Below are 27,370 nucleotides of genomic sequence, written 5' to 3'. Positions count from 1 at the left end.
TTTTTAAATAAGAGTATAGTTTTGTGTTACTTTATAATTAATCTAACGGAAACGTATTGTTAATAACCCGTAATCGGTTAGGTTATAGGGCGTCGCGTATGTAGTCGTGCACTCTCCCCGCCCCCCGCCGCGGAGCTCGATGGAGGAGCCCAGAGACCGGGCACAGGACAGCAGGCGGCCCGCAGCACTCCCGAACCATGTGCGCTGCGACGGTGAGCTCAGGTGCCAGGAAACGCAGACGGAGAAAACAGGTAGGTTGGGAAAACGGGTGGGTTTAATAGTGATGATGACTCTCAGTCCTGACATTCGCTTAGCTTAGCTAAAAAAAAAAAAGTTGAGTTCCTCCACATTCAGCGGCAATGTCTTGAATAACCAGGTACAGCTTCGCTTTGATTACAGCAAAGTGGCTCTTCCCCCAGTTGGATAAATTAAAGACTGTTTCCTTGGGGTGGAAGTTAATCGTGTACGCGGTTGAATTGTGTCTGTTTTGTACAAAGCTAGCACGTTAATGCTAGCCACGCAGTCGGACAACAAGCGAACTAGCATCCATTTCAGTCCTTCGATGCACGTTTTGGGCTGGAGATAAACCATTGTTAATCTTTTCTAACGTGTTTGGCATGATCTCGGCCCGCACTTCTTCGATTTTGGGCTCGGTAGTGTATTTTTAAGAGCCAGACTGATCAACACCGGCTCCGCTGGAATCTTCTAGTGTGGTCCGCGCTTCCTGTCCGCCATGTTAAAGCCAAAAGTCCCACTCACAGCCAACAAGTTTGCTCACTGCCGCAGCTTCACCTCTCGCTCATTAAATTATGTTTTTTTCTTCGATGAGGTTTTTGGTCCTTACTTTTTGTGTTCTAAAATGACAGGTTTTCAACCCTCCGAGTATCTGAGCTAACGTAGGCAAAACCTCGGTTGGATAGCTAAGCTAATGACTCGGTGTGAGGAACTGTCACTTCAGCAACGGCAAATCTAACTAACGTATGGAAGACGAGCTTTTAGTCGAGCTTTTAGACGATAATATTGGTCGGTTTTAAACGTCCAGATGGCTACCGATTGTTTAATCCGGCTTGCCTCAGTACTATACGGCTAGCTAGCATGTTTCCTCGCGTAAATGTCGGGCCTGCTCCACCTGCCTGAAGCACTGTCTGGTGACCTAGTTAGTGCTAACGGTGCATTTGAAAAACGGCAATTTTATTAAATTTTTAAATAATAACTTTTCAGTTTCCAAATCTAGCTATCCGGAACAACGATAGTCATCTAGTTAAACTACAAAATATAGGCTTAACTTAAAAAAAAAAAAAAGGAAGTCAAAAGCCAACGCGTGTTGTTAGCTAGCATGCACTACATCTTATTTCAGTTTAAGCCAAAAAAAAATTTGAATAACGTCTTATTGACAGCCTTTGGATATTGAACTGTTTTGGCTGTGGGCCTTTCATGTATGTAGCTGCGTTCCTTAAACACATTCTAACAACACGGTACCATTTTGAGTGCTTTTGCTAGCAAAGTGCATGCAGGAGCAATACAGATTTTCCAGGAAGCTTATATATAGACCTCCTTTGGCCCTGGCTCTATTCCACCTGACTCATTCAGTCTCGGTGGGTGGCATTATGTTTTGCACCGTCATTGTGGCCTTGAAAAAAAGGTTTACCAAATTTTCGTGTTTAACGTGTAGGCCAACCGTCTCCCCTTTCTCTCTCCTTTGCTCCTGGAAGAAAGAGACACAGTGCCTTAATTTTTGCTACTTATTTGTTTGTGCTTCTGTATCCTAGGCAATGGTAAACTGAATAGCTTCAACCTGGATAAGGGGAAGTTATTGTCAGAGGATGACTCAACAAGCATTCCAAATCCTCTTGATAAAAGTGAAGGCAGGAATTTACTGAATGTCTGTGTGAAGCAGGGATTACCCAGAGACGTTAGAGTAACGCTGGGCAACAAAGGCCTTCCTCATTATATGGACAGTATGGATGGGAATAAGAAGACCTCTGCTTTACAGCTGTGTGACGTAAAGCCACTGGGCGGGAAAGAGCCTGTGATCTCTCTGAATGGAGATTCTGCCCATAGCTCCGGTTACATTGCAAATGGCTACTCCAGCAAGGCTGCTGCGGACAACGATGGCAGCGGGTCGGAGAGCGGCTACACCACTCCTAAAAAGCGCAGGGCGAGGCGCTTCAGTATAAAAGGCTCAGATAGTGGAATTTGGGAAAAGGAGAAGGCTGGGCAACGTGGAGTACTCTCTTATTCCAAGCAGGACCCAGAGCCCTCAGGCCAAGAGGTGGCTGGGAAAGTGGTGAACTCTAGACCTAATTGCACCAGGACTTGCCTTAAACCAGAGGTGCACACAGGTGTTCATCGCACAGGCGTCACGGAGATGACACTTGCGGGTGAGGCGCAGTGCAAAAACTCTGACACTAAGGCCTCGGGCCCCGTTAGCAAAAAGACTGATGATAAGGCCAGTAAAGCCAAGCTCTCCTCCTCAGTGACCTCAAAAGAGGACTCGTGGACCTTGTTCAAACCTCCGCCAGTGTTTCCGGTGGACAACAGCACTGCTAAGATAGTGCCCAAGATTAGTTATGCAAGCAAAGTCAAGGAGAACCTCAACAAAGCCACGCAGGCCAGTGCGGAGGCAGCTACTGCTCAGGCGTCGATAAAGATCTCCCAGGTCCCCATGTCTGCTGTAAAAACGGTCAATTCCACCACATTTACCAACGGCCCTGTTTCGGGGGAGGCTAACGGGTGCCCCTCAGAGGGAACGTTGTTCAACTCCGCTGCTAGCACTGCTCCTCCGGCCTCCTCTGACATGGGAGAAGAGAATGTAGAGTCTGTTTCAGATGACGGTTGTGTGTCCTCAGTCTGTCCCTCAGCTTCAGAGCCAAGAAAACCTAGTCTTTTTGTTTACCCTCTTAAACCTTTAAATATGCAAACTGTGCTCCCTAGTGCCCGGCACACAGATGCCCCTGCTGCTCAGACAAATCAGAAAGCCCTCGGGGACATCTTCCAGAACCAGTGGGGCCTGTCCTTCATCAACGAGCCAAACGCAGGCCCCGACGGTGTGACCCCTTCCCGGCCTGCCGTGGCCCTCCAGGCCGCGGACATCACATTTCAGGGCGAAAGCCTTCCGTTCTTTGGCCAGCCAGGCCTGAACCCCACTTCGGCGGTCTCTCTTCCAGAGCCTCATGAGGCAGAGGAAAGGACTAGTGGAGCAGGCGTGGCTTCAAGAAGCCACTCCCCATCTCGCACCACTGCCGAGGGGCAGCCACGTGCTCTGCCGGAGGTACAGAAGGTGGAGAGCAGAATTCCAGAGGTTTCCCGTATGGACATGGACACGGAGCATGTAGTGAGCCCTCTTGTTAACACCTCTGTGGGGTTTTCCAAGGAACACGCTTGCACAAAGGGCCAGGACAGAGCAAATGGCTGCGGCCTGTGTGATCTGCAAGATGCTGTATTTTACCACACTAAAGGTACTGATTTCTTCTGCTTTAGTACCAGTGTAAATGAGATCAATGTTTTAATAGTTTGCTATAATTACTTTTTGTAAGTAAAAATGCAATTAATTATGTTTTCTTTCTTAAATGTACCTTTTTTTTTTATTATTGTTGCACTGTTTTTTGTTTTTGTTTTTTAAAGTGAAGTTGTATAGATAAAATGAAGTGGATATAAACTATAAAAGATTGCTTAGCTAAAAATATCAGTAGTGTTTGAGAGAGTCTATATTTTGTCTTGCAGAGTTTGAATATCTCATCACTCTTCAAAAGCAAGGTAGGTGGACATCCTCTTCAGCCCAGCAGTGTAGTTTTGTGTAGTGATTCACTTGTATAAAAATAGCTGCCTAATGGCTGTAAAAAAAAAAAACAAAACCCTGCAATGCCAATTTTGTGCTTCCATAATGTTTGGCTATTCTGCAAGTTACATTTCACTTGTATGAGGTTAAACACATCCTCTCATTACATCAGCTTGTGTATTTCTTGTCCTGTTCCCGAGACCTCAGGCAGGTTATTTAGTTTGTCTTTTGGTTCACTGGTTTTATTGCTAAGTCAGTTTCTTTAACTGTTCTAGATCCAAAAAGGGTGGTGTGTTACAGAGAGTCCATGGACAGACCAGATCATTGATATTCTGAGTACCAGGGCTGGGTTTGCTCCACCGTGGGCGCTGTAGTCGGATCTGACCCAGATGCGCTCTCCTTGGAATCAACTCGGAACCCGTTTTCTCTGTCCAACCAGAAGAAATTAAGGAATGCAACAGGAATGGCAGTCCGTCGGGAAGGGATGAATCTTGTACTCACGGAGACTCGGATTTCTGCGACGAGCTGTCCGGAGGCATCGGGACTACAGACAAATTCGTACGCTGTAGCAAAAAGGGTATCGAGGGGGTTTTGGAGTGCCACTCATGCACCTTTCTTGAGCGGAAGTGTGGTGAGCTCAGTAGCTCAGGAGGTGCTCCACGCAGCCCTGAGAGGAACTAGGAGACCCACAGTGGATGCCTCAGTCGTTAGGTTTCTTCCTGCGTGCAAATCGGTTCAAGTATATCTGATCATCTGAGTTGCTTTTCTTTGTCATTTTTAATCAGTGCATATAAACAAGTCGGCAAGCATAAATTCTGATTGAAATATACCCCAAAAGAGATTCATCTTAAAAAATGAGCTCTTTTCAATGTAATCATAGCACCCAGCATCAGGGGTGGGCACGCATCCCCTCACTGCCCTGCGGCAGTAGAAAATTGAGTTCTAATGTTGTGTATTATGGGAAATGACCATAAATTGGTATTGCCTGACTAAAAAAAAAAAAAAAAAAAAAAAAAAAAATTCCCTCTCTTTCTCTCCCTGCTTTAAATTGATCTTCTGGCCCACGAACAAAAGCCTGGTGTGATGGTGGACTGTCAGCTCAGAGTTGCACCATTTTGTAGCAGACGTTTGCCTGCAAGCCTAGCATACATTTTAACGCTAGATTCTCAAACTGAGTGTTTGGGGGGGGGGGGGGGGGGTCTTTTTGTTTGTTTGTTTTTTAATTGTTCCTTTGCTTTGTGATGTGTTTTTATTTCTGCAGAAGCCCTTGCACAGAAGTAATTTAGGTTTCAGTATTATTAACTACCATTCAGTCAAATTGCTTCACAGAGTATAGGGTATGGAGGTTCCGGTCATCTTTCTCACGGTTTCAGTAGGCGTCTTTTTAAAAATATTACTTGAAGTGCACAGCAGGTCATTGAGTTGCATGGAAAATAAGTTTTACCTACTGGGAAAAGCCCGTAACAAAAGAGTATGCAATGTTCTCGGTTAGAATCACCCGAGTGATACCAAGCTGACCCGGTCGAGTTTCACCAACAATTGCAGCAAACAAATTACTTCAGCGTTACAGTTTTCAAAAAAAAGTAGGCATGTGCTGAAAGAACTCTGCCCTGACCTCTTTGTTACTGTTGGCATGGATTTCATTAGGTCACTCAACTGTAATTTTAACCCTAATATTTCTTTGCACATTTTATCATCGCGATAGCTGATGTTGTTGTAGCCGAGTGCAGACTGAAACCGTTGTAGGTTAGAGAAAGGCAATACTGAGCAGTCAGTGTGAGTGCACGCATTGTTTTGTTTTTTTTGTTGTTTTTTTTTTTTATTAAAGCCTTCTACTGTGACATTTCATGAGCAAGGCCTTTATGTAGAACTGTATGGTTCACTGTGTCTAGAAGTATCATTAAATTTTCAGTTTCTCTTAGTCATCTTGGCCAGACAGACCAAAGATTGGGCTTCATTATAGATGCTGATTTAGTCATTTTAACCATCTCCTAGGCTTGGTTGGAATAAGCAACCTTTTCTTGCCACAGGGGCGTTTAACTTTTATTACCAAGCAGGGGGTATTTGGTTTATCATGTTGAGTAATAGCACTTTATGTAAACATGTTTCAAAAATGACTTCACCTCTCTAACACTTAACATGACTTACTAACTCCTGCATAGAATGGCTTTGAGCTGTTGTGCTTAAATAGAATAATTAACTCTTTACTCAGGTAGAATTGGGAAAGCCATTACAAAGCAGAATAATAAATATATATTTTTTCCTTCCTTCACAAGGTGCAGAATAATCCTGCCTAGTTTTCTTTGTCCAGCGTTACTCTCCAGTCGTCGTCTCTCATTTGCCATGCAGAAAATCTGAAATCCGCGATATTTGCTTCCCCCCCTCACTGCTGTGCCACTACAGGCAAAGAGCAGCAGTCTCCGTGACACTGACTCTCAAAGAGCCTGTCCTTTTCCGTGGCTTTGACCCAGCAGTGGGTCCTTCTTGGATTTGTTGGGATGCTGTTATTCTTTCCTGTGTGCCCCATCACATGCAGTAGCAGGGAGCTTCTGTGGTCGAGGGTGTTCTTTCACACTGTGTGGCACAAAAGGCTGTTTTTTTGTTTTGTTTTTTGTTTTGTTTTGTTTTTGTTTTTTTGTTCTGTCTCTCAAGGAAGGCCGTGGCAAAGAGGGACACAAGAGGCGGTCTGCGCCTCCGCCGTGGAGCAGGGCTGTTCAGAAGCCAACCGCAAGCCTGCTTCGTCACCCAAGCGATGAATGCTGCCTGTGTGCATGTTATTGAGAAATGTTTGATATTTCACAACATGTAGCTTTGTCTCTGTCTTTTCTTGGATAACCTTTTTGTTTTACCTTGATTTACTTATTCTTAATGGTTATTTGAGGATGTGTTTTCTCTGCTAATTTGAGGGATATTTTCTTTCTCTAAAGGCTGGTTGGTTTGTCTCCTCTACATGTTGGCAGTCTTCAGGTTGACATCCTAATCATTGCAGTGGCCTTTATGGTCTATAGTAGTAATTATTTCTGCCACTTGAGGCTCCTATGGGGATGAAACACATTTGGAGATTTGAAGTAGCTTGTCTATGGAATAGTTTGGAAGTCTCAAGTGAGAGAAAATGAGAAAGGCTATATCTCTGATACATGTTTCATAAACTTTTACCAAATAAGTGTAATTGTACGGTCTTAATTTGTCTGACTGCCCACTTAATCTGTACATCTAGAGTAGTGTTCTGCTAAAACAAAAACTTAAAGCAGTTTACATCAGTTGTTTGGGTTTCCTCACTTCATTTCCAGTTGTCATTGATTTTCACACTGATTAATAAACTATTTTTATCTGAAAAACGGGTTAGATTACAGAGAAGTACTAGTTATCAAAAGGGGAACCCCTAAATATATTTTCACAGCACTTATTTCATTTTTGGCTATAATCTTACAAACATGCAGAAACTGTGTAATTTGGTCTTATTTGTTATTTTAGTGGCTGCATTGTAGCTGTTGAATCTAAGTATGATCAAGACTGTGGAGTCGATATTGAGATGTGAGGTTCTTTGCTGGTCTGAACAAGGCTATGGGGTTGATATTGAGCTGTGAGGTGCTTTGCAGGTATGGTGCCTCAAGGCCTGTAATGCGTGTGTGTGTGTTCTGAAGATGTGCAATGGTATTTAGACGCTTTGTGCAGGTGTGGGTGAGGCCAACTCGGCCCCTCCCCAAACCTGCGTCGTGTGTATGTGTGGCAACTCTACTTAAGATATGCAAAATCTGGATGGCCAAGACTCCTGTTGAACTGATGCAGGTGCCTGAACAGACAGTTTTATTTAGCTGCGTTTAGTTATTTAGCTGATGGTTTTGTTTCTTTTGCAGGGGGTTTTTTGTTTGTTTTTTTTAAATAATCAGTGCCATGATTTCTTATCTTTGATGAACAGTCTTTGTTTGCTTTTTCTTTATGCTGTCAATTTTTTTAGTTGCTGATATTTCTTTCCTACCTAAACCCTGGACATGCAGTGACATCTTTGTTTGATGCCACCAGTGTACACTTACAGTGGATGTCATTTAGGGTTGTAGGCCCGTGGTGATTAACGGGCACCGAGCGGTGTAGGACTTTGGGGCCGAACACTAAATCCATCCTCTAGCTTTGGCCCCACCCTCTTTTGGTTGGGGTTTGGGGGGGGGGGGGTTGTTTTCCTTTTCTTTTTAGCTCTTTAATGTATTTCCTATATCCGTGTCAGATAATTAACTTCAGATTCTGTGTTACATAAGCAGATTTTCCTTTGTTGTCATTTGAATTGTCTATTATTTATGTTCAATGCACAAAGCTAGAACTTCTAACTACTCTTAACGTAATAATTGGGAGAGAGGAGAAGCCAGTTCTCAGTTTGATTCTAAAGGAATCAAGTTTTTTTTTTTAAACATTTTTTAGCTGGTCTGGTTGAAGGTTTATGGTGACTGATGTTATTCTGAACCCTTGTTGCGGCCTTAGAGCACGGACCCGGGGAGTACTAGCCTGGCTGACTTGGGTGCTGTTAGCTCACTTACCGTGCTCTTGCCATAGCACTCTCAGTTTCAGCCCTCGCTAGCTGAGGTTGAGCACGAGCTGGCTGATGTCTGGTAAATGGCTTCACAGGAGATGGGGGTGGGGAGGGTTAATGGCTAAAGGCACTAGGAGTATCTCTTCACAGGGCTGCCAAAGGTACGCTAAACTTTCTCAGCAACATCCCAGTACAAGTGCTGTCTATTTATTAGTGAGGTTTGGCAACATCCGAACAAAAGGGGTTGTAGTGAAATGATGCGTGAAGAAGAATCCGACCGATCGAGTGGAAGAAATGCACCGAACACCTGATGACCCCTCAAAGTGCAGCTCACAGGGGAAGTCTGATCATGGGGAAATGCTGGATCTGTTTGGCTCCAACTGTCCTGTTTGTTTCTGCTGGCTTGGTCTCTCGTTCATAAAGGTCGATACACATGCAAAATTCACTGTGTTCTGTGTCCTCATGCCGTGTGTGTGTGTGTGTGTGTGTGTGTGTGTGTGTGTGTGTGTGTGTGTGTGTGTGTGTGTGTGTGTGTGATGACAGAGACAAGCATCCAGAAGATTCTTAGTGTGCCAGTGTAATTGTGTAAATAACACCATGTCATGCCCATGTCCGCTCTGTCTTCTCACTGTGGCTGTCTGTCACATCATTTCATGTCATTTGGTGCATTATTTCCCTCCCGGTTATTCAATCAGTTTTCACATCTGAACGGTGACACCATTAGAATTTTCAAGGCCATAGCAACAATTGACCCTTTGTTTTTTTCACTTTAAAAAGAGCTAAAAGAAAAGGACTATGTGCTGTAATTGAAATTGTAAAACTTTCTGGATGTCTCAAATGCGTCACATGAATAAATGTTCTTTTTTTGCATACGAGCATGAAAATGTCCTTTTCAGCTTCCATAACAATGTAATAAATTCAAACGAGATTCAGTGTTTTCACAATTTTTTTGTCCCCATTAAACTGTTGAATTTATTTGAATGTTGGGCGTCTTGTGTGTTGAGTATAATTATGAAACGGCCAAGGAAAAATTTCCCCCCATGCTGCTTTGTTGTCATTTTCCACCTCAGGCTTTTAAGCTCCTGACCGAGGGAATAACTCGAGTTTTCTTTCCTTCAGCGTTCCTGGAAGCACAGGCGCAATAGGAAAACTACTCTGCTTCCACAGGTTTACAAAGGACTCACAATATCTGTAGCCTTGGTATGCATGTAACATCCACAGATGCTTTTAACATTAACAGTTTGATTAAGAAATGGACTAGTGATCACTGAAGTTCCTGCAAATTTGTGACGCCAGCTCTCTGGCGTGGTAGAGCAGTCTTACAGAGATCTCATGTAATGGTCTGAAATAGCAGGGGAACAGATGGGCCCTGCATGTCCTGTTTTTAGACTACTATGTAATCCACTCGTACTGCTGATTGATGGCTGTAAGTGTGCTATTCATGTCCTAATCATAGTCTTTTATTGACTGTTTTCAAACCCTATCAACTGCTTTTGTTGCTAGCTTTCAATGTACCCAGATTAAAATGATTAAAAATAATAATAATAAAATACCTCTGCGTGCTGAAAGGTTGAGATTGGCCAGAACATTATTCCGTTATTCTTGAGAAGCTTCATACTGTCCTTTGGCAGCAGTAACTGATGGTTGATCCTAACTAATGAAAGATTCAGATAGTTTTCCTTCCCTTCAAGATTTACTTTTAAGGTCATCTCCTTCCTGTCTTCTTTTTTATTTATTTATGTTCTTGGCTGCATTCGTGTGCGCTTTCCCTGCTAACGCCACTGGGACCTGTGTACAAGCCAGCCGGACGATACCATTAAAACTGATCTGGAAAAGATTCCGAAAGCGTTGAGTGCTTTCCCTCAGCTGTAACAGGCTGACTATAGACACCAGCAGACACGCGTGTCTGCGGTTTCCTGCAGCGTCTGTATGTAGTTAACTCCCTGCACGGATCTTTGTGCCCGATACAGAGGGCCATTCTGATAACACGATGCTGCGTCCACGATGCCGCACCACACGGTTTCGTCAGAGTAGCATGAGTCTTGAACCGCAAAACATTTCTGAATTTTAGACAAATATCTACAGTGGACCTTGACTGCGTATACATCCTTTTGCAGCTCGTCTCACAAGTCAACACCTTCTAGGATAGTCAAGGTTTTGAGAGGGCGGTTTGTTTCATTACCTGGCTTGCTTTCTGCCAATGCGACCACACGCACTTGGGTCAGGGCCGTGCTCGGGTTCAAATTCACGGAGTAAAATATCTGCTGTTTTACGCCCCAGCCGCTGAGCTCTGTAACTGCTGACTGCACTGTCTGTCTTGCACTGAACTTTCTTTGTACTGGGCTGAGACTTGGAACTGTCCTACACACAGTACGTGTGTTAAGATGCTGCCTCCGCTGCTGAACTGTCTTTGCAAGTCTCAGGGTGTGTTTATCTATCTATCTATCTATCTATCTATCTATCTATCTATCTATCTATCTATCTATCTATTTATTTATTTATTCATTCATTCATTCATTCATTCATTCATTCATTTTGCCTAGTCAGTACTAGCGGAAAATTCTGTGCCTGGCACCCGTGGTTTATGTACTTTCTTTAAATTCGACTGTTGGCTGATGAGCTCAAAGCACTATGAATAATTACAGTTGGTATACGCCAATGTTTAATCAGACACGGTTAGGTTTTTTCTCTTGAGCCTGCATTGCGTTATGGCCGGGCACGTTTTGTTAGTTAAGATCTCTTGTTAATTGTCACATTTATAAACAACTTATTTCATTCAGCCTATTAATCTATTTCACCTGAAAAACGATCATTTGCAGCCAGGTGTAACGTCAATTTAGGAGCCAAAAACCTTCTAAAGCTGACTGACTGATTCCCACATCATTCCCATAGCATCGTCTTTTCTGTAGTGTAACCAGGCCTTTTTAGTTGTCATTTATTTGGTGCTCCTTCCATGTTTTGGGGACTTATATAGTTCAGCCCACTTGGGGTAGAGTTTCATTAATTTAATCGACTTTATGCCCAAATACAGATGTAGGCACCATAGCTTGTAGCAGAATCGATCATTTTTGACGCCTGCACACACTGTGCTTCTCCTCCTTTCATCAGATGTGGCACACTAGCCACTTTTGACCACTAGGTGCCACTCAACATAAAGCTTTTGCTTAGAAATTACAATTACTGGATGTTGTCTTCTTCAGAATACCTTTGCAAGGTGATCCACATTTGACATTTTATATGTTCATAACAGAAGCCAGCATGAATGTCATTTTATAGATAGATAGATAGATAGATACATACATACATACATACACACACGCATGCATGCATGCAGTGTTTCAGAAAAACAGGACATATCAGACAGAGGGCCTTCATCAACTGTGCAAGCAAAGTGCAACTAAATTAGCACTCGTATGTATTTTATATTCCTGGTTAATATTGTTTATACTCTTATACAGTGTGGATCCACTATATTACGTTGCACATGGTAGCCTGGGAACGTCAGGAAGGCCCTCCCCTTAGCGCCCGTCTCCCCTTTAATCAAATTCTATGGCCTATTCCAGACAACACACAGTACACCAGCTCCAGCTTGTAAAACTTTGCCTGATTAATGTAATTAGAGGGAGAAAAAAAATACTGACTATACTGCCAGTGCTCAAAATGTTTTTTTCTTTTTTTATATTTATTTATTTTTAATTTTTTTCCAGGAATCACCCGAGGAGCTCTTTAACGCGTATGCAAAAGCCCTTCCGATAAAGCAGCCACGAGCACGTGCTCGTGGCTCTGACGAGTTTAATTAGTGGCGTGCAGCATTCCGGAAAGGGGGGGGGGCGCCGGATTCAGAGGGCAGCACTGCGAAGGGCCTCATCAAGACCCTCATTGATTAATGAAGACACACTTAGTCATCCCCATTATCTCCACCTCTGATAAAAGACACTCCGGCTGCTCGGACTCACCGCACACTGAAAGACCCTCCCTGGTCCCTGCGGGTTAGTAGACTTGGGTCACACGCTTGCATATGCACAATCATTATATAACCATTGCATTTTTTTTTATATATCTTGACATTTTTTATATCTTGCAACGGCTACGAAAGTTTGTGCAAGCAGAAGTGCAGTAATTGCCTCGTTTCAGAGCCGTTCCGTGGGGAAGCATGCGGCTGGCCTTCAGCACAGCCTGTCTGCTTTGGTTTGTGGCTCTGTCCTTTGACGAATTGGATCTGTTCATCGGTGGTCTGTGCTTCGTTGCAGCCCAGCTCAGAGAACGAGTCATCATACGCATTTCTGCCAAAACTCCCAGATTTTCCTTTTACTAGACCAAAGTGAGTCTGTCTGATGACATCAGTCTGCTCATGTAGACAGCTGGTGGGACGGGCCTGTACCTTAAAGGTATTTTGTGGACAGATTTGGCTGGTGGCATTGTATTAGGAGCCCAGCGGTAGGTACCGCTATGCCTCTTTTTAAAACTATTCCACACACTGGTGGCCCCGAGCGGAACACTGGATGGTTAAATGGATGAATGTGTCATGGTGGGTTGAAGTCAGTGGAAAAGGGATGAGAAATGTCACCGTCGTCTGAGGTCAAGGGGCAGCCACAAAGCCACACACAGACATCCGGGGCCTCTGTTCTTAAACTGCACACCATCGATCTGTTCTGCGACTCTCCCGCGCTCCCTAAGCAGCGCCTGACCTCATTGCTCGCCCTACCCCCAACTGCCGGACAACTGCCGGACACGCACGCACGCATGCATGCTCGCGCGCACCTTGTTCTCGAGCATCTGACTGGGCAGTTTCCCTTTGCGTTCGATATCCTCGCGCCTTCTCCTCCTCGAGCCTCTGTGGCACGCGAGTGAGAGCGCGAGCGCCAAGGTCGAGTCTCCCTGCAGCTTGTCCGGCGAGGCCGTGGCGGCGCGTTTAGTCGGCCGAGAGCACACAAACACATTAACGCCTCCTCCCGACAGCGTCCTGCCGTATCGATCTGTTCTAGGCCTCTAACAGATGTAGGGCATTAAAAATTAAGCCTCGCTTTAAATACTTTATTCGTTCATTAATCAAACACAGATGCCACTCTGACTGCAGGGCATGTTTCGCGTGCAAAAGACTGTCATTTCCTCTATGTTTTCACGACGGTCCGTGCTGCCACACTATCGTTTACTCATCAGCTGCCGCGTATACTGTGAACCTTTTGATGCAGCCACACGTGTCACGTACTGAACTTACTCCTCGCGCCCAAAGGCGCTTCATAAGCAGGGGTCCGGCAGCTGACCTCCGAATGGCTCGTCTCGCGCGTTTTAATTGCCGTGCGCGAGCTGATTGCATTAATATGCGGCGAAGATGGAGCTGATGTGTTGTTGTTTTGCTGGTGGAAGAGAACTCAGCTGGTGAGCGGCACGCGGCTGGTGTCGCGCGAAGGCTGCGCTGCATTTCAAGCAGAAGAGCCGTAAACGTGTCGAGCTCGGCGCGCGGCTTACGCACTCCCCATAAACGTTTCATTCAAGTTTCCTTTTTTAAGCCAACCTGAGCACAGCAGATGTCCCAAGCACAATGATCCATCCATTGTAAACTTTCTTCCCTTTGTGAGGTGAGTGCCGGAAAGATCAAAGCAGGAATTGCTCTTCGAGAATGTGTGTTTTTCTTGGGGAATACTACAGGTACCATGAATTAAATTCGTCTTTGTTACACAATGTTACAGCTGAAAGAGACACTAGACATGATTGGTAATTGTATATGAGCAAACGGGATTGCAATCTTAAAAATGATGGTGGCTTCGTCAATGAATACAGTAGGTGTAATTTTAAGACCAAATATTTCCTTTTGAATGATTTGCAACATTTTACGCTATGTAATGACCGCCTTGAGGAGACAGCGCTGGTAGAGAGGGCTTGCATCGTGGTTGTGAGTAGACAGGGTTTAACTTTCATAGGTTAAGAGAATAAGAGCGATCGAGATTAGCCACCAATAGAATGCAAGAACCTTTTTTTTAAGTCCTCAAAATAAGGAAGTTTTGTTTACGCGTTCTCTGTGGCTTTTGTTCTCATTTGGATGAAATAAACGTGTTAGTCAAGGATAGGACCCAGTAACTAACTATTTTTATATAGCAGTTTTGTAAGACAAAGCTGCAAAGCAGCCTACTTTTAAATAAAAATATTAAAACTAAATATAATAGAACATTCACCACAAAATAGCAAAGCAAACAAAAATAAAACAAACGCAACAAGATGCGCATTAAAACACTACCTGTGATCGTGACTCATAAACGCTAAAGCAAAAAAACGCGGTTTAAGTCACTGTAGCAAACAGGCGAATAGCACGGGGAGGATATTCCATAAAAGTTTAGGGACACGAGCAGGATCGAAGCCAGCACTTCCTTATACTCCAGACACATTAGCCTTAGACAGCCTTTCCCACGCACCAAGAACTGGCGCGTTCCCGCTCGCGTTCGGGACTCATAAAGGGCTTGTTAATTAGTGGATGTGAATCAGGTGTGTTGGGAGCAGATGAAACAACGCAGTGCATGGAAACATCAGCCTAGGAGGCATGTGTCGAGCGTGCACATCTCTCTCTCTTTCCCCATCTCCATCGCCTCTTTTCACTTGTCTCCTCGACTGCAGTGAGCAAATAAACAACAGTCACTGTTGCATGACTTCAAATCCACCGAGCATGGCGCTTTAATTGAGCTCTCACTCCCGCGCAGATGTGAGGGAAAACTAGACCGGCGAGCCCCGGGCTACCAAGCAGGCTTATTCAGAGGTGACTAGGAGAAACGGAGGACACAAAGGCAGCGTGTCTACTCGCTGGCCCATGTCTACAAATACAAACAAAAAATACTGCATCATATTTTGGGTCCAAATTATGCTTTATGTTTTGCAGTTCCTTGCTAATGCTTTATAAATGAAAGGAAATTCCCCCGAATCTAAAAGAATGAGGAGAAAGGATTTGATTTTAATCTGCACTGTATTAAGTATGTGTGATATTTCACTATTGCTCAGTTAGCCAACACCTGCCTCGACTACTTTCCTTGATTCCAAATAAATTCGGTGTGCACAGAGGCAGCGGCACACTTATATTTAGACAAGCAGTCTAACAATGCTCTTTCGGACCGGTGTTAATCAAACTGCAGAAGTGCTAAGATGGGTCTGACCAACAGAGGGCGTAGTTTCTCTCTCTCTCTCTCTCTCTCTCTCTCTCTCTCTCTCTCTCTCTCCCCTTTTTTTTTATTTTAAAGGCGGGCACTTTTGAATGACGTCAATCGGATTGGTTCGATGACGAGCGTTCGCTCCGCCCCGCGCGGGCAGCGGAGAGGGGAGGGTGCAGGCTGAGCTGATCCCACGTGTGACGATTGCATTCCCGGTTCAGTAATATTCTCCTTGCGGGGCTCCGCTTTGCTTTTTGCCTTGTCTGTGTGTGTCTGTTTAGTTGCTGCCTGTAGGTTGATTAGCTATGGATGGAGACGGGAGCCAAGCCACCTCTGGAAGCTCAAACGATACGCAACATGACCCGGGGTGAGAGAATGTGTTCAGACTTTTGTATTTTTTGGCGTGCAAATTTTTTTCTTCATGTTCCAAATTGTTTAGACTTGAAGTGCTTGATGGGTTTAGCGCAGCCGTTCGTCCTTCCGGATACAGTTGGCTGGAGCGGTGGCATTGTTTGGTTACTGTCTACAACAAGCGTGCCCTCGTTTCTCTACAATGTAGCTAGAGTAGATTTATTTTTTTGCTAAACAGCTACTTGTTTTTTTTACGTCTCGGTCTTTTCGCAGGTCGCTTTTTATAAGTAGTTACACGTCAAAATGGCCGATCTTGCACCTGGACTCACTTCTACTCTGTTTTGTTCTTACAGTAAAATGTTTATCGGTGGCCTCAGCTGGCAAACATCACCAGGTAAGACAGTTAGTATTTCTAAATGTGCTTCTTTTGTTAGTTGTTTTTTTATTTCCCTTCCCTTTGCTCGTCGAACGCGCGTGAGCTGATCTCGGCACGGTCCCCCGCGCGTGCAGTGTGGGAAACGTTCTGTGTCGCTCTGCGCGCAAGGTTATTTTGATCTCCGGTCGTTTGAAGTCCTCTATTCGACCCCTGTATGCATCGCGGGGCGTTTTTCTTTGAATTTAAAAAAGCAAATTCGTATTGCGACCGATGTCGACATTCGTGTTGCGACTGGCTTCGCCCCAGCAATAACCCGACGCTTGCTTTCTGTTTGTCCACAGACAGCCTTAGAGACTATTTTAGTAAATTCGGGGAAATAAGGGAATGCATGGTGATGAGGGACCCCACGACAAAACGCTCCAGGTAACAGCGCATGCTTCTGTCTCATTTCTCTCTGCCCTCGTGCGTCCCGTTCACTTCCCAGTGTCCTGTGTTTAAAGTGTCCTGCCGTAGCGCGAGAGCCGCTGGCTAATGTAACGTGACATTGACTTGGGACCGTGCTGCAACATTAGTGTGGAGTGTGCTGTCCTCCTTCATCAGTCCACAACAATTACTCACAAACCGCAGTGCCTAGAGCAAGCCATTGATACTTTACTGTAGGACTGGTAGCGTTTGTTAATGATGTGATGTCATGTTTTTTGTGTGTGTGTGTGTTTAAAATATGTTTTGTGATCTTCTGTCTCTCTGTTTTTGTTCTGCAGAGGGTTTGGGTTCGTTACGTTTGCAGATGCGGCCAGTGTAGATAAAGTCTTAGCTCAACCACACCATGAATTAGACTCAAAGACGGTACGTTGCTCTTTATTGCATTCTTACACTGTGTTGTTTCCCTTCCGACATTGCACCCAGCCCGGTGGATTTTATCTGCTGATCTCGTCTGCTTCTATTTCTGTCTAATTATCATAAATTATGTTGATCATGTTATTTATGTAGGCTACACCAAAACAGTTTTTCCCTACAGGGGCTTATGCGCGCTGCTTTCGTCGTGATCGTTTGCTTTCATTATTGTTCTTGTTAATCAATCGCGTAACCCCCCCCCCCCCCCAAAAAAAAAGTTCGCGAGACAAACTAGCCGGGTGTAGATTCCGTGTCCTGCGATATACGGAATAACCTTGGAAGTCGGAACTGTGTGTTTCAAACGGCAGAGCGCGAGCATCTGGCCTGTGCGCTCATGGCGTCCACAATGATGCAGGCATTTATTCAAGGGCTTAGGGATGCGCTGTGTCCTTGATTGAAATGCATCCTCCCCTGGAGTACCTTTTAGAATGGAGTGCAATTGCATATCATGATTCATTCTCCGCGGTTTCTTCATAATCTATTTTTCTTATATCTGTTGCAATCGATGCCTTGGACAGCCCCCCCCCCCCTCCCTGTGCCCACCCCGTCACTTCGACAATCACAAAACAGCGTGTTTATTTAATTTCTAATGATTACAGTCTACAATACAGCCAGTTCATTTTTTTCTTTACCTCATAAGAGAGTATTGCTAATTATGTGAACTGAAGCCAGCTAGATTTAATCCAGAGATTTACGTGTAAGCCTTCCATTCACACAGCTTTCAGAATGTTTCCTGGAGAAAATAACACCATTTTTGTAATCGAGTTAACGTGGATATTTTTTAAAAAAAGGTTGTTTTCAGTGAAAACGGCCTTTCATGTGGCTCGATGCTGTTTGATAAGTAAACTTCATAGCATATTTTTGTATTTCTTTTAACGGCTGACATTCAAGTAATAACACCGTTCTGTTGATGCGCGCGCCATACCAGTGCGCTTTTGTACCCGTGTTCGCACCGCGAGCTCGTCACGCGGCTCCAGGGTGTGTGTGTTTTAAAACTTCTGCCTAAATCAGAACCCAAGGCATGTTAATGCACCTCAGGGGTCCGTGTCCTGCCCTTCGTGTGCGCGCTACACCTCCAACTCCAACTCCTTGTCATTAAAAAAAAGACCTGAAATGTCACATGTAGCGTTGCGCTCGCGTATCCGCCCATGCCGGTACGTGAATAATGAAGCGCGCCGCTGATTTCTGAAGGGGGAGGAGGAGGGGGGGCGCCTCAATCAGCACCGCGAACGGAGCGGCGCGCATCGGAAAAGAAACGCTTTGATTGCCGGAGTCCGCTGAAGGGCAACTTTGGATGCCGGATATGACTCTGATTCATCAGGAAACGTAGATAATTAGTCGCCAGGTAGTACGTTGTGGTGTCTAGTCGTATATTTCAGGATTAACTGCAGTTATTATTATTTTTATCTTAGTTAGAGAGTATAAAATAAATGGAGGGTGTTCAGTAAGACATTTGGCAGCCTTTTCAATCGTCTTGTCAGCCAACACTGTACGAGCGCACCGCTTTAAATGTACATGTGGACTTAATTCGATGGAAATATCACTTTGCTGTTTAATTGTGCGGTACCCCCACCGTCTATTCGAATTTTCCCACATTAGGAAGCGGTGTCCATCCTTTTAGAGTCGTTGGCGCTTATCCGTCTGTTTTTGTTCTTAAAAATAGAAGCAATTTCTTTTGGAAGTATGTTTCCGTTTTGCAACAAAAGAAAATGAAGGGCAAATTGCAGTAAAGCGGGTTATGATTAAAGAAGCACTGTTTGCCTCCCATTTTGTCTGTAGAGTGTGTAATGATTTCCAATAATATGCAGGTGTCCGGTCTTCAAAGAAAGCACACACTAACCTTTAAATAAGGCTACCAGCAGGTAAAGAGTGGTAAGGAGTTGTACATTTTGTGTACATTTTTATTTTCTGTCTGTTTACTTGCTGCCTTCTAGGTTTCTGTCAGGGGAACCCACAGCCCTTTTAAAAGCATTGTTTTGTTTCTGATCTTGGACACCTGAGTCCAAGTCGTGACTGGTTGCTCTCTAAAAGGTGGACACTCGTAGCAGAAAAGGACGTGTTGTGGGTTCTGGCAAATCAGAGCGGCTCTGTGATGGGTGCGTTCCATCCAAATGCATTGGCGATTATTTACGCATGGCTCAGTTAGGGTATAATAATTGATATTCCAGCTGTATAGACAGGAAAGGGGGAGGGGGCATGTGTGAGTCGGGGGCAGGGCATACGCTTCATTCTCTGGAAGGCAGAACGGTAGAATTCTTGCTCAGAGCCTGTGATTGGCTCTTCGTCCGAGCTGTGAACTCAAATGATGGAATCTGAAGCTCAGAGCTGCTGTCCAGGGCCTCAGATTCAGGCTCTCTTTCCACCATCTGATGCCTTGTTTAGTGCATGCGCCTGCTGTGTCGGAATACCCTGCGTGGATCTAATGAAAGCGCATTCATGGGATTGCTCTTGTCTTCTGGAGCCCGCGGTCTGGGTGTCCTGAGCTGCTGCTCTTCACAGATGTTGTTGTGGCAGGCCCGAGGTGTGTGCTTGCGCGCGAGCGTGTGCACTGTAATAACACCAAAGGCGGCCCTGTGAGCTGTCTTTGTGGTCACGCCGCTTTGGGGGATGACGCTGTCTGCCTGTCCGCAGCACACCTGCACGCTCAGTCGGCCCATGAACTCTGACCTCTTCTCCAGTGGGCCGACAGCCATCATCGCGGTCAGCAAGGTCACCCGCGCGTCTAAGTGCAGAGCCGTGGTCCGTCATCCGCCGCGGTTAGCAAACGCGCCTCCGCGTTTCGTAAAGTGCCGTCTCACGGCAAATCCGCTCCCGGAGCCGAGCGGCTTGACTCCGAGCGGGTGGTGCGTTTGTGTGATTTGTTGCTGAGTTTGCTAACTAGAACTGGAAGCTGGAACAGAGAGACACGCATGAGCAGCAGGAGGGACATGGGCAGCGAGCGTGCACGAGCGAGACGGGCGTGCACGAGATCAGAGCCCGAAAGCTCAAATATGAAATGCAGCGTGATGATCTTAGCTGGACAGATACAAAGCAGCCGCCTTCTGCCCCGATCGTCCGCTTTTCCCTGAGAGGTGGAGCTCTAGCTCAAATCCGCGATGATCTCCTGTGGTCGAGTCAGCTGCTGGCTTATTAATAACGTGTAATCGATTATTGATTGGGGTGTTCCACGCGGATGAGTCTTGGAGCGTGTCGGTCAGGTCCCGCTTGAGGCGTTCCTCACAGAGGGGCACTGCCTCGGCGAGGCAAGCATTACATCATCTGCTCCTCGTCCAATCGGAGAGTCAGCCATCGGCTCCGATTTGTTTTCATGTTTTTGTTTCATAGTTGCCAAAAAAAAAAAAAAAAGTCATTTCTTTCTTTCTTTTTCTCTCTCTCTCTGTTCTCGTCTGGGGTGGGACAGCATGGGAGCGGGTGCAGTCTGGCCCCGCCACTGCTCATGAATCTGGGCCCAATTCTCTCATCAATGCCACATCTGCATAAATGCCTGAACTGAAAGGACGCAGATTGTTGGCATTTTCCTCTGCACCGGGGTACGCGGATCAGCCGTTCGTCCCGGAGGCTGCGGCCCAAAACAGGAGGCGCTTTCCAATTGGCCCGCGCCACTTGCCTTCTTACGACAGCTCACTTTAGACAGACAAAGGCAGAACTCGGATGTTCTTTTCTTTGTCTTTTCGTTGTAACGTGATGCCGCACATGTATTTAACCTCCTGATGCTGACACCTTTCTTCAGTGAGGGTTTTGTTTCGTTTTTTTGGTTCGTGTCTTTTGCCCTCGGTGACTTCACTGCCACACAGTTCCAAATCGATATGTACGCCTGCTTCAGCACAGTTCAAGGTCGGTGTTACTCGTCCGTTTGCAGGGAAAATGTTCGGAGTTGGGTTATGGTTTTATGGGTGTGTGTAGGGGCCTTTTAAAGAGAAGCCTCGTCGGAAAGTTAACCTGCTTTGCAATTCAAATCATGTTGTTGTCTTTGTTCGGATAGGGCCACTTCCATGGAGTAATTGAGGTTGAATTGGTTGTGCCTGAGGCTAATTGCTAAAACGAATCATTACACGGAATTCATTACGAGGATGGTTACCATACCCAGGTGTTATGGAATTCATCTCCGAAATTGACCTGATTTGCAAAGATAACAGTCATAACTCTGTCAAATGGAATTATAGCGACGGCGGGGGGAAATGCATATAGCATTTTTTTTCTCTAGATGAATTTTTCCCTGTCGTACCCTGGATCTCGCCGGCGTCACGAGCGTTTCTGTCCAAGCGCTGATTGTACCCATGTGCATTTAGGGAAGGTTGTCCGCGCTGTCGACCGTCCGCAGAACGCGGTGATGTCACTAGCGGGACAGGGACTTCCAGACCTAGCGTGTCGGAAAGCACGAATCACTCCAGGTGCCCGTCTCCGGAATGACATCACCCCCCCTCCCCCAGGTGTTGAGCGGGAGATGTGCTCCGACGTAGAGCTCTTGCCTTGCCGAACACGGACAAGTAATTTTCTGCAAGAGAACAATTTCGATCTGTTTACGTTTCTCCCTCTCCCTCCTCCATTCCACTACGTCTGCTTGGGTGTGATTGTTTGAAAGTTGGCGTTTAAAGGGCCGTATATTAGAGTGGAGGCAGCATGACATTGGTGCATGAAATAGTTTTTCTTAATTCCAAATGCAAGATTTATAAGGCTCCCAACTGCAAGACTTCACACCGGTTGCGGGGGGTGCGCGCACAAGGAGAATTAACGAGTTGACGAGCAGTGATCTGTTAGATGATGGGTAGTCTTAAGCCCCTTTTAGTTCTCAGTTTCTGGAATCTTCACGGCTCCTCCGAGTTTCTGCTCGCGTCGTACCGTTGTGTTGCGTTGTATCGCCGCCGAACTCTAGAATGCTGTGTGCCTGCGGCCTGGTGTCGGTTATCCACCCTGCGACGTCGGAAAGCTCCCCTGTTTGCGTCTCATGTAGACACCCAGCCATAGAGCACGTTTAGTTTTAAAGTTCAGGACACTTTGTCCGGACTGTAACGTGGACAAAGTGTTTAATTTAGTCGCACTTGTGCTGGGGGTGTTGCTGTGGGCGCTGTTTTAACACACCATCTCTTTGTCTTCTCCCACTTTGTGCGCAGATCGACCCCAAAGTGGCCTTCCCTCGTCGCGCCCAGCCTAAGGTAAGGAGTCTCTTCATTCCCTCAGCCTCCCCTACCCCGGCTTCCTGTGGCAGGGGAAATATGTGAGCTTCTTGGTGCCAAGTGCTGAAGCAGGCGGGCTTCACGGGTTCTGCTGGGTCAGCACAGCTCTGCTCTTCAGCCCACTTTAACTGAAGCTTTATTGTTGTTGTTTGCTGGTTTTTTTTTTTTTTTCTGCACTGCGATGTCCTTTGGGCCGACCTTGTCTGCTGTCCCTGCTGGACGAGCCCTGTCCGTTTGCGAAGGCCCGAGCACACCTTTGTCCCGCATAGCGGAGCTGGCCTCGCTGCACCTTCCGATAGTGTGACTGTTCCTCAGTGTGCGTCATTCAAATGTGGATGTGGACGCTGTTGTTGTTGTTGTTGTTTCCTTGCCTCATGAACTTAAAGAACTTGGTCCACTTCAGATCTGTTCCATTTCTCCCTTCTTTGTCAGAGAAGATCAGGGATGGCCTTTCTTTGACCGTATTTCCGAGTGCTGTTGGGAGAGGCGTGGTTATTGAGCCACTTCTCAAAGCTTTCCAAGCCTGAGCACATGGTGTCTTAAGGGTATCAGCATATGGTTAAGAAACTACTGGAGTGTGTTTGTGGTTTTTCCTCCTCCATTCCAACCCCCCCCCCCCCCCCCACAATCTCATTTGCCTGTGAATTTCCTTAACCTTTAAAAAAAAAAAAAAACACAGGCGAATCCACGGATTCTTGTTGAAAGGGAGAAAATATATTTTGTGCTTAGAGGCACGGCTGTGTGTTTTTTTTTTAAAGTCCTCCCAGAACAATATGCTCTCTGTAGCAGGGGCCGAGATATAAGAGCAGAATTGGCAGTTTTAGAGCGTCTTCTGAGCGGTGCTCAGCTTCACTCAGACTCCGCCGCTGCACTTTAAAAAGGACAACAGCGGATTAAAATAATGTGTTAGGCCAGCGGGAAGTCCTCCTGGCTGTCGCGGACGTGGCGAGCGGCTTGGGCTCATTAGTGGAGAACCAAACGCTTATTTGTTTCTCTTTTAGGCGGAGAATGTGGGTTTCAAAAGATCTTGGCGCAAATAGGATTAAGGCAGAGAGATTAGCACTGCGTTGTTACTGGTTTGGTTTTGCCCCACCCCACCCACCCGTGTGTAAAATTGATTTAAGGGCCCCATAAGCAGCCTGGCGCTCAGACTGCCATTTAGAGCCGCCTTCCGTTTTACATTTGTCCTCGTTTTCATTTTCTCCCTCCCTCCCACCGTCCTTCCGGCGAGTGGTTGCATGGCAGTATCGGTTTCAGCTCTTCCAGCGAGAAGGCAGGTGTTTTCAGCGGCCCGTCTGTGGGGAGGCGGGGGGGGGGTGTGGAGTCCAGAGATGGGGTGGCGCTGCTGTGTGCCTTGGCCCAGACACCTTGGCCCAGACACCAGGCCTCTCTGGTAGTGCTGCGGCTCATCACTGGATACCCGTCCGTGTGTGTGTGTGTGTGTGTGTGTGTGTGTGTGTGTGTGTGTGTGTGTGTGTGTGTGTGTGTGTGTGTGTGTGTGTTGCTGACTGATTTCACTTGAGACATATGGAGACATCTGAGATGCACTGTGATTCTAGCAGTGACAAAACGGCAACCCCGTCACTGACGGCCTGGTTGAGCTCTGCAGTATTAAAACGCACAAAGCTGCAGTCATTTTATTTACATTATCGTTTGAAAACATATTTCTTGGGTCAGGAAGTGGTCCCGAGCTCTTGAAGCACACCAGTTCAAGGTCACAGGTCAGCTGACCAGTAATACATCAGTAATCCATAAATACACCACTTAGTCTTGTAGTGATGAGATTGGGCTTTGATCTGTGTATGTTTAAGACAGCTTTGCGGTGTTTTTTTTGTGTGTGTGTGTGTGTGTGTGTGTGTGTGTATAAAGTGCAACTCTGCTGTCATTGCCAGCTATAGGTACATGCCTCAGTCAGAGTCCCTGCGGGCACGGTGGAGCCCCCTGCAGGCAGGTGCATAAGCCTCCCCTGCTGGGAATTCCCTCAACGGTGCACGTAAAGCGTGAGTCCCCTGGGTGAGTCCCGGGGATTGTTTAGTTTTCTGTTATTAGTTCTGTTTTTAAAAGCGGTGGCGGGGCAGTTGAGCTTCATGCTTTTGGCAGAGCTGAGGGCTATGGGAGGGCTGTCTGTTACCACCACCGTTGTTGTGGTTGTGGTTGTGGTTGTTGTTCCGGGCGTCAACACTGCAGCAAATGCAGACGTGTCCGGACATGATTTTAATTACTGCCGGGGCCGTGGGCACTCAGGTTTCCATAGCCACCCAACGCGGGCTGGCGCCGAGGCCCTCTGGAACAGGCTCCTACCACCTTACACCCGCCTCACCGTGGCCTGGGGGGCGGGGCCTGTCTGAGGCAGAGCACCTGTGTCTTGGCCTCCTCTAGGGGGTGGGGCTGGGTGAGCCAGGTTCTTATCCTGAGATCCTGGGAGTCCCGTCGCACACTGCGGCTCAGGGAAAAGGGTGTTGCTTAGTATGAGAGCGCTAAGCTACGTTTTTTATGAAGTCCAAAGGTAATGCGTGCCTCCTTCTCGCATGCGCGCGCACACACACACACACACACACACACACACACACACACACACACACACACACACACAAGGCCTCAGGAGGGCCCTGTGTGTGTGTGTGTGTGTGTGTGTGTGTGTGTGTGTGTGTGTGTGTGTGTGTGTGTGTGTGTGTGTTTGGGGAAGGATGAGGCCTTCCTGGAGACCTTGTGATCTCCTCCTATGAAGCTCTCTGCTGTCGCAAGTCCCCCACAATACACTTGTTCTGTGTGCGCGTGCGTGTGTGTGTATGAGAGCATGCAAGCAATGGGGCAGTGTATGCTCACATTACCCAGGGCTGTCTGCTCTGTGAGTGACTTCCCATGGCTTTGTGCTGGTAGTGGTGTGTGTGTGTGTTTGGGTGTGTTCCCGCATGTTTACTGAAGATGTTTATTTATGGTGTGGGTGTGTTTTTGTTGTCTTTGGACCACAGCACACTTCCCCTGTCTTTCAGTTTTTTGGCTAATTAGATTGTAGTGGGTGGGGGTTCCGGGCCCTGCTGCGTCACTGGCAGTCGTGTGTGTCTCCGTGCGTGTGCATGCTGAGGCAGGGAAGGTCACTCAGACCACACCTTCTCGACAGTAACTGGGAGTGGACGTGCCAGCAGCACTTCCTCACAGGGCTCCAGACCAGCGCCTCCTGGTGGCTGTGATACTGCAGTACTGGGTTATCCCCACCGGAGTGGACTGGGCTCAGAAGGGGCTGGCTTAGGGGTCAGACGGGTTTGAGGGGTGACCCAACTGCAAGTTCCTGTGCCTGGACTCGCTATGCAGCCCCCACTCCACCTTTCCGACCCTCCTCCACACACCTGACAGGTAGACGCATCTGTGCCCAGAGAGTCATCAAAAACGTGTGTGTGTGTGTGTGTGTGTGTGAGACGCGTGCGCGCGCACACACACACACACACTTGTGCTGGCGTGCTCTCTCTCTCTCTCAATCTCTCAACCTGGGTGATGTGGGCTACAGGGCCTCCACCTTTTGAGGTAGAAGCCAGATACCTCCGCCTGCATGAGAGCCTAGAGTGCGGTGTGGGTCCGCCTCGTTTTGGCGAGGGTTGTGTTTCTGCGGAATCGGCCATGTCCTCTTCTTTTGTTTCTGTTTTGTAGCTGTTGGTTGGCGTTTTGCTGGCGTTTGGAGGTTTATATCCTTAACCGCTGCTCAGCACACTGCCATCCCGGGGGGAACTTGCTTTCTATCTTTTTCCCTCCCCTTTTTCTGCGACTGTATTGCACTTTCACACGTTGAGGTATTCACGCTGATCTAAAATTTTAGCGGCGCTTTATGCAGAACCTGGCGTGGGGGGGTGTGGGGGGGTGGAAACGGTGGCTGGGGCAGTACAGTTGGTGCCTGAACTCGAATGAACTCCTACTGTGAACAGCTCCACAGTCTCTGAGGGGCAAGAGACCAAGAGATCTGAACACATCAGCATTTGCATGGCACAGAAAAGCATCAAACCAAGCAAAGCTGTGTGTGCGTGAGACAGAGAGAGAGAGAGAGAGAGAGAGAGATGGATTGTCAGACAAGACAAGAGACAAAACAAGCAAAGTGATGGGCTCCAAAAAACCAGCAGGATGTTTTAAAAAGTGCTGCTGTGTGCGTGTAGCTATGCTGTGTCCATGTCATTGAGAGACCTGCCTGCTCATACGGCATTTCCACACTACTTGGGTGGCTGCAGGAATTCTTCTCCCCACACTCATGTGCACACACACACACACTCTTTTTACCCCCCTCCCAAAACACATTCTCTGTGTTGGGCTTGTTTTCTTGAAATTTTTTAAAATTCCTGTCTCCTCCTGCTTGTCTTCTGTGATCTTGCTAGGGGGCAGGCCTTTTGTCTTTGTGTGTGTGTGTGTGTGTGTGTGTGTGTGTGTGTGTGTGTGTGTGTGTGTGTGTGTGTGTGTGTGTGTGTGTTGCACCAGGCCAACGTCAGTGCACTGTTCTATTTTCAAGCCTGGCGGAGATGTATTTTGGTTCTGTCTGAACGTGACTCATGATGAACAGTTCCTCTCCGTCGACACCGTCGAATTTAAAGGGATAATTAAACATTTTTTCCCCTCAACTTATTAGGAACCCTGTATGTTTATCACGAGCAGGATGTAACTACCGCTGAAATGCACTCGAAAACCCCCCGACTTCACAGGGCTTCCCAAATGACTATGCGCGCTGCGCGGTTTTGCCTGCGGCGTTCCCCTTTGGCTGTGCCACGCTAACCTTTGGAGCGCGCCTGAGAGCCTCTCTGGCACGCTGGAAGATTGCTGACTTTATGATTGGGACCAGGTGCGAAAAATACGGTCTTCGTCGCCTAAATGCCAAAACTGTCTGTGAAAAGGACGTCAGCGTGCCCGGAGCCTTCTAGATGTGTCCTTTCAACAGTGCGCTCTCTAGCCCGGCTCTCTCTTCGAGCGTCGGGAGAAGATGGGACGCTCCCTAGGTCAGTGGATGTCGTATTCTGGCGCTAAGTGTCCTCTCGGAGTGTGTTGGCTTTGCCCAGGCACGCACATCAGGCGTTTGAAGGTCGCACGAGCCTGGTGTCTGCACTCCAGACCCGTCAGGCCTTTGAAGAAGCCACACTGGTGAAAAAACAAAACAAAAGACGAAAAGGG

At 46.7% G+C, this 27,370-nt stretch overlaps 2 protein-coding genes across 15 annotated transcripts in view; both read left to right on the top strand.

Moving 5' to 3' along the window:
* Nucleotides 1-117: 117 nt before the first annotated feature.
* LOC113584461 (FMR1-interacting protein NUFIP2-like) lies at nt 118-9,281 on the top strand. The gene is made up of 4 exons (XM_027021388.3): nt 118-251; nt 1,770-3,458; nt 3,724-3,756; nt 4,054-9,281. The coding sequence occupies exons 1-4, from the start codon at nt 140-142 to the stop codon at nt 4,104-4,106; spliced, it is 1,887 nt and encodes a 628-aa protein (XP_026877189.3). The 5' UTR covers nt 118-139; the 3' UTR covers nt 4,107-9,281.
* Nucleotides 9,282-15,609: 6,328 nt separating this feature from the next.
* The window catches only part of msi2a (musashi RNA-binding protein 2a), a 152,015-nt gene continuing 140,254 nt past the window's right edge, over nt 15,610-27,370 (top strand). For 3 of the 14 annotated variants that reach the window (XM_081702449.1, XM_081702454.1, XM_081702453.1), the window contains exons 1-5: nt 15,618-15,800; nt 16,138-16,178; nt 16,502-16,583; nt 16,922-17,006; nt 22,166-22,207. In XM_081702449.1, coding sequence (XP_081558575.1) covers nt 15,739-15,800; nt 16,138-16,178; nt 16,502-16,583; nt 16,922-17,006; nt 22,166-22,207 — 312 coding nt within the window. In that variant the 5' untranslated portion in view covers nt 15,618-15,738. Of the gene's footprint in view, nt 15,801-16,137; nt 16,179-16,501; nt 16,584-16,921; nt 17,007-22,165; nt 22,208-27,370 lie in introns of all 14 variants that reach the window. The other 11 variants (XM_081702456.1, XM_081702445.1, XM_081702452.1 and 8 more) reach the window with 9 other exon arrangements.

This window comes from Electrophorus electricus, chromosome 19, assembly GCF_041902795.1.
Source record: "Electrophorus electricus isolate QZ-2024a chromosome 19, ASM4190279v1, whole genome shotgun sequence".
In the NCBI taxonomy this organism is placed as follows: domain Eukaryota; kingdom Metazoa; phylum Chordata; class Actinopteri; order Gymnotiformes; family Gymnotidae; genus Electrophorus; species Electrophorus electricus.
This window is presented reverse-complemented; position numbering and strand designations above follow the sequence as displayed.

Excerpts from the sequence above, each read along its gene's own strand:
- LOC113584461 (XM_027021388.3), top strand. The coding sequence starts at position 140 with ATGGAGGAGCCCAGAGACCGGGCACAGGACAGCAGGCGGCCCGCAGCA. Across the intron at positions 252-1,769 it reads AACGCAGACGGAGAAAACAG|GCAATGGTAAACTGAATAGC; the intron begins GTAGGTTGGGAA and ends TCTGTATCCTAG. Across the intron at positions 3,757-4,053 it reads CATCACTCTTCAAAAGCAAG|ATCCAAAAAGGGTGGTGTGT; the intron begins GTAGGTGGACAT and ends TAACTGTTCTAG.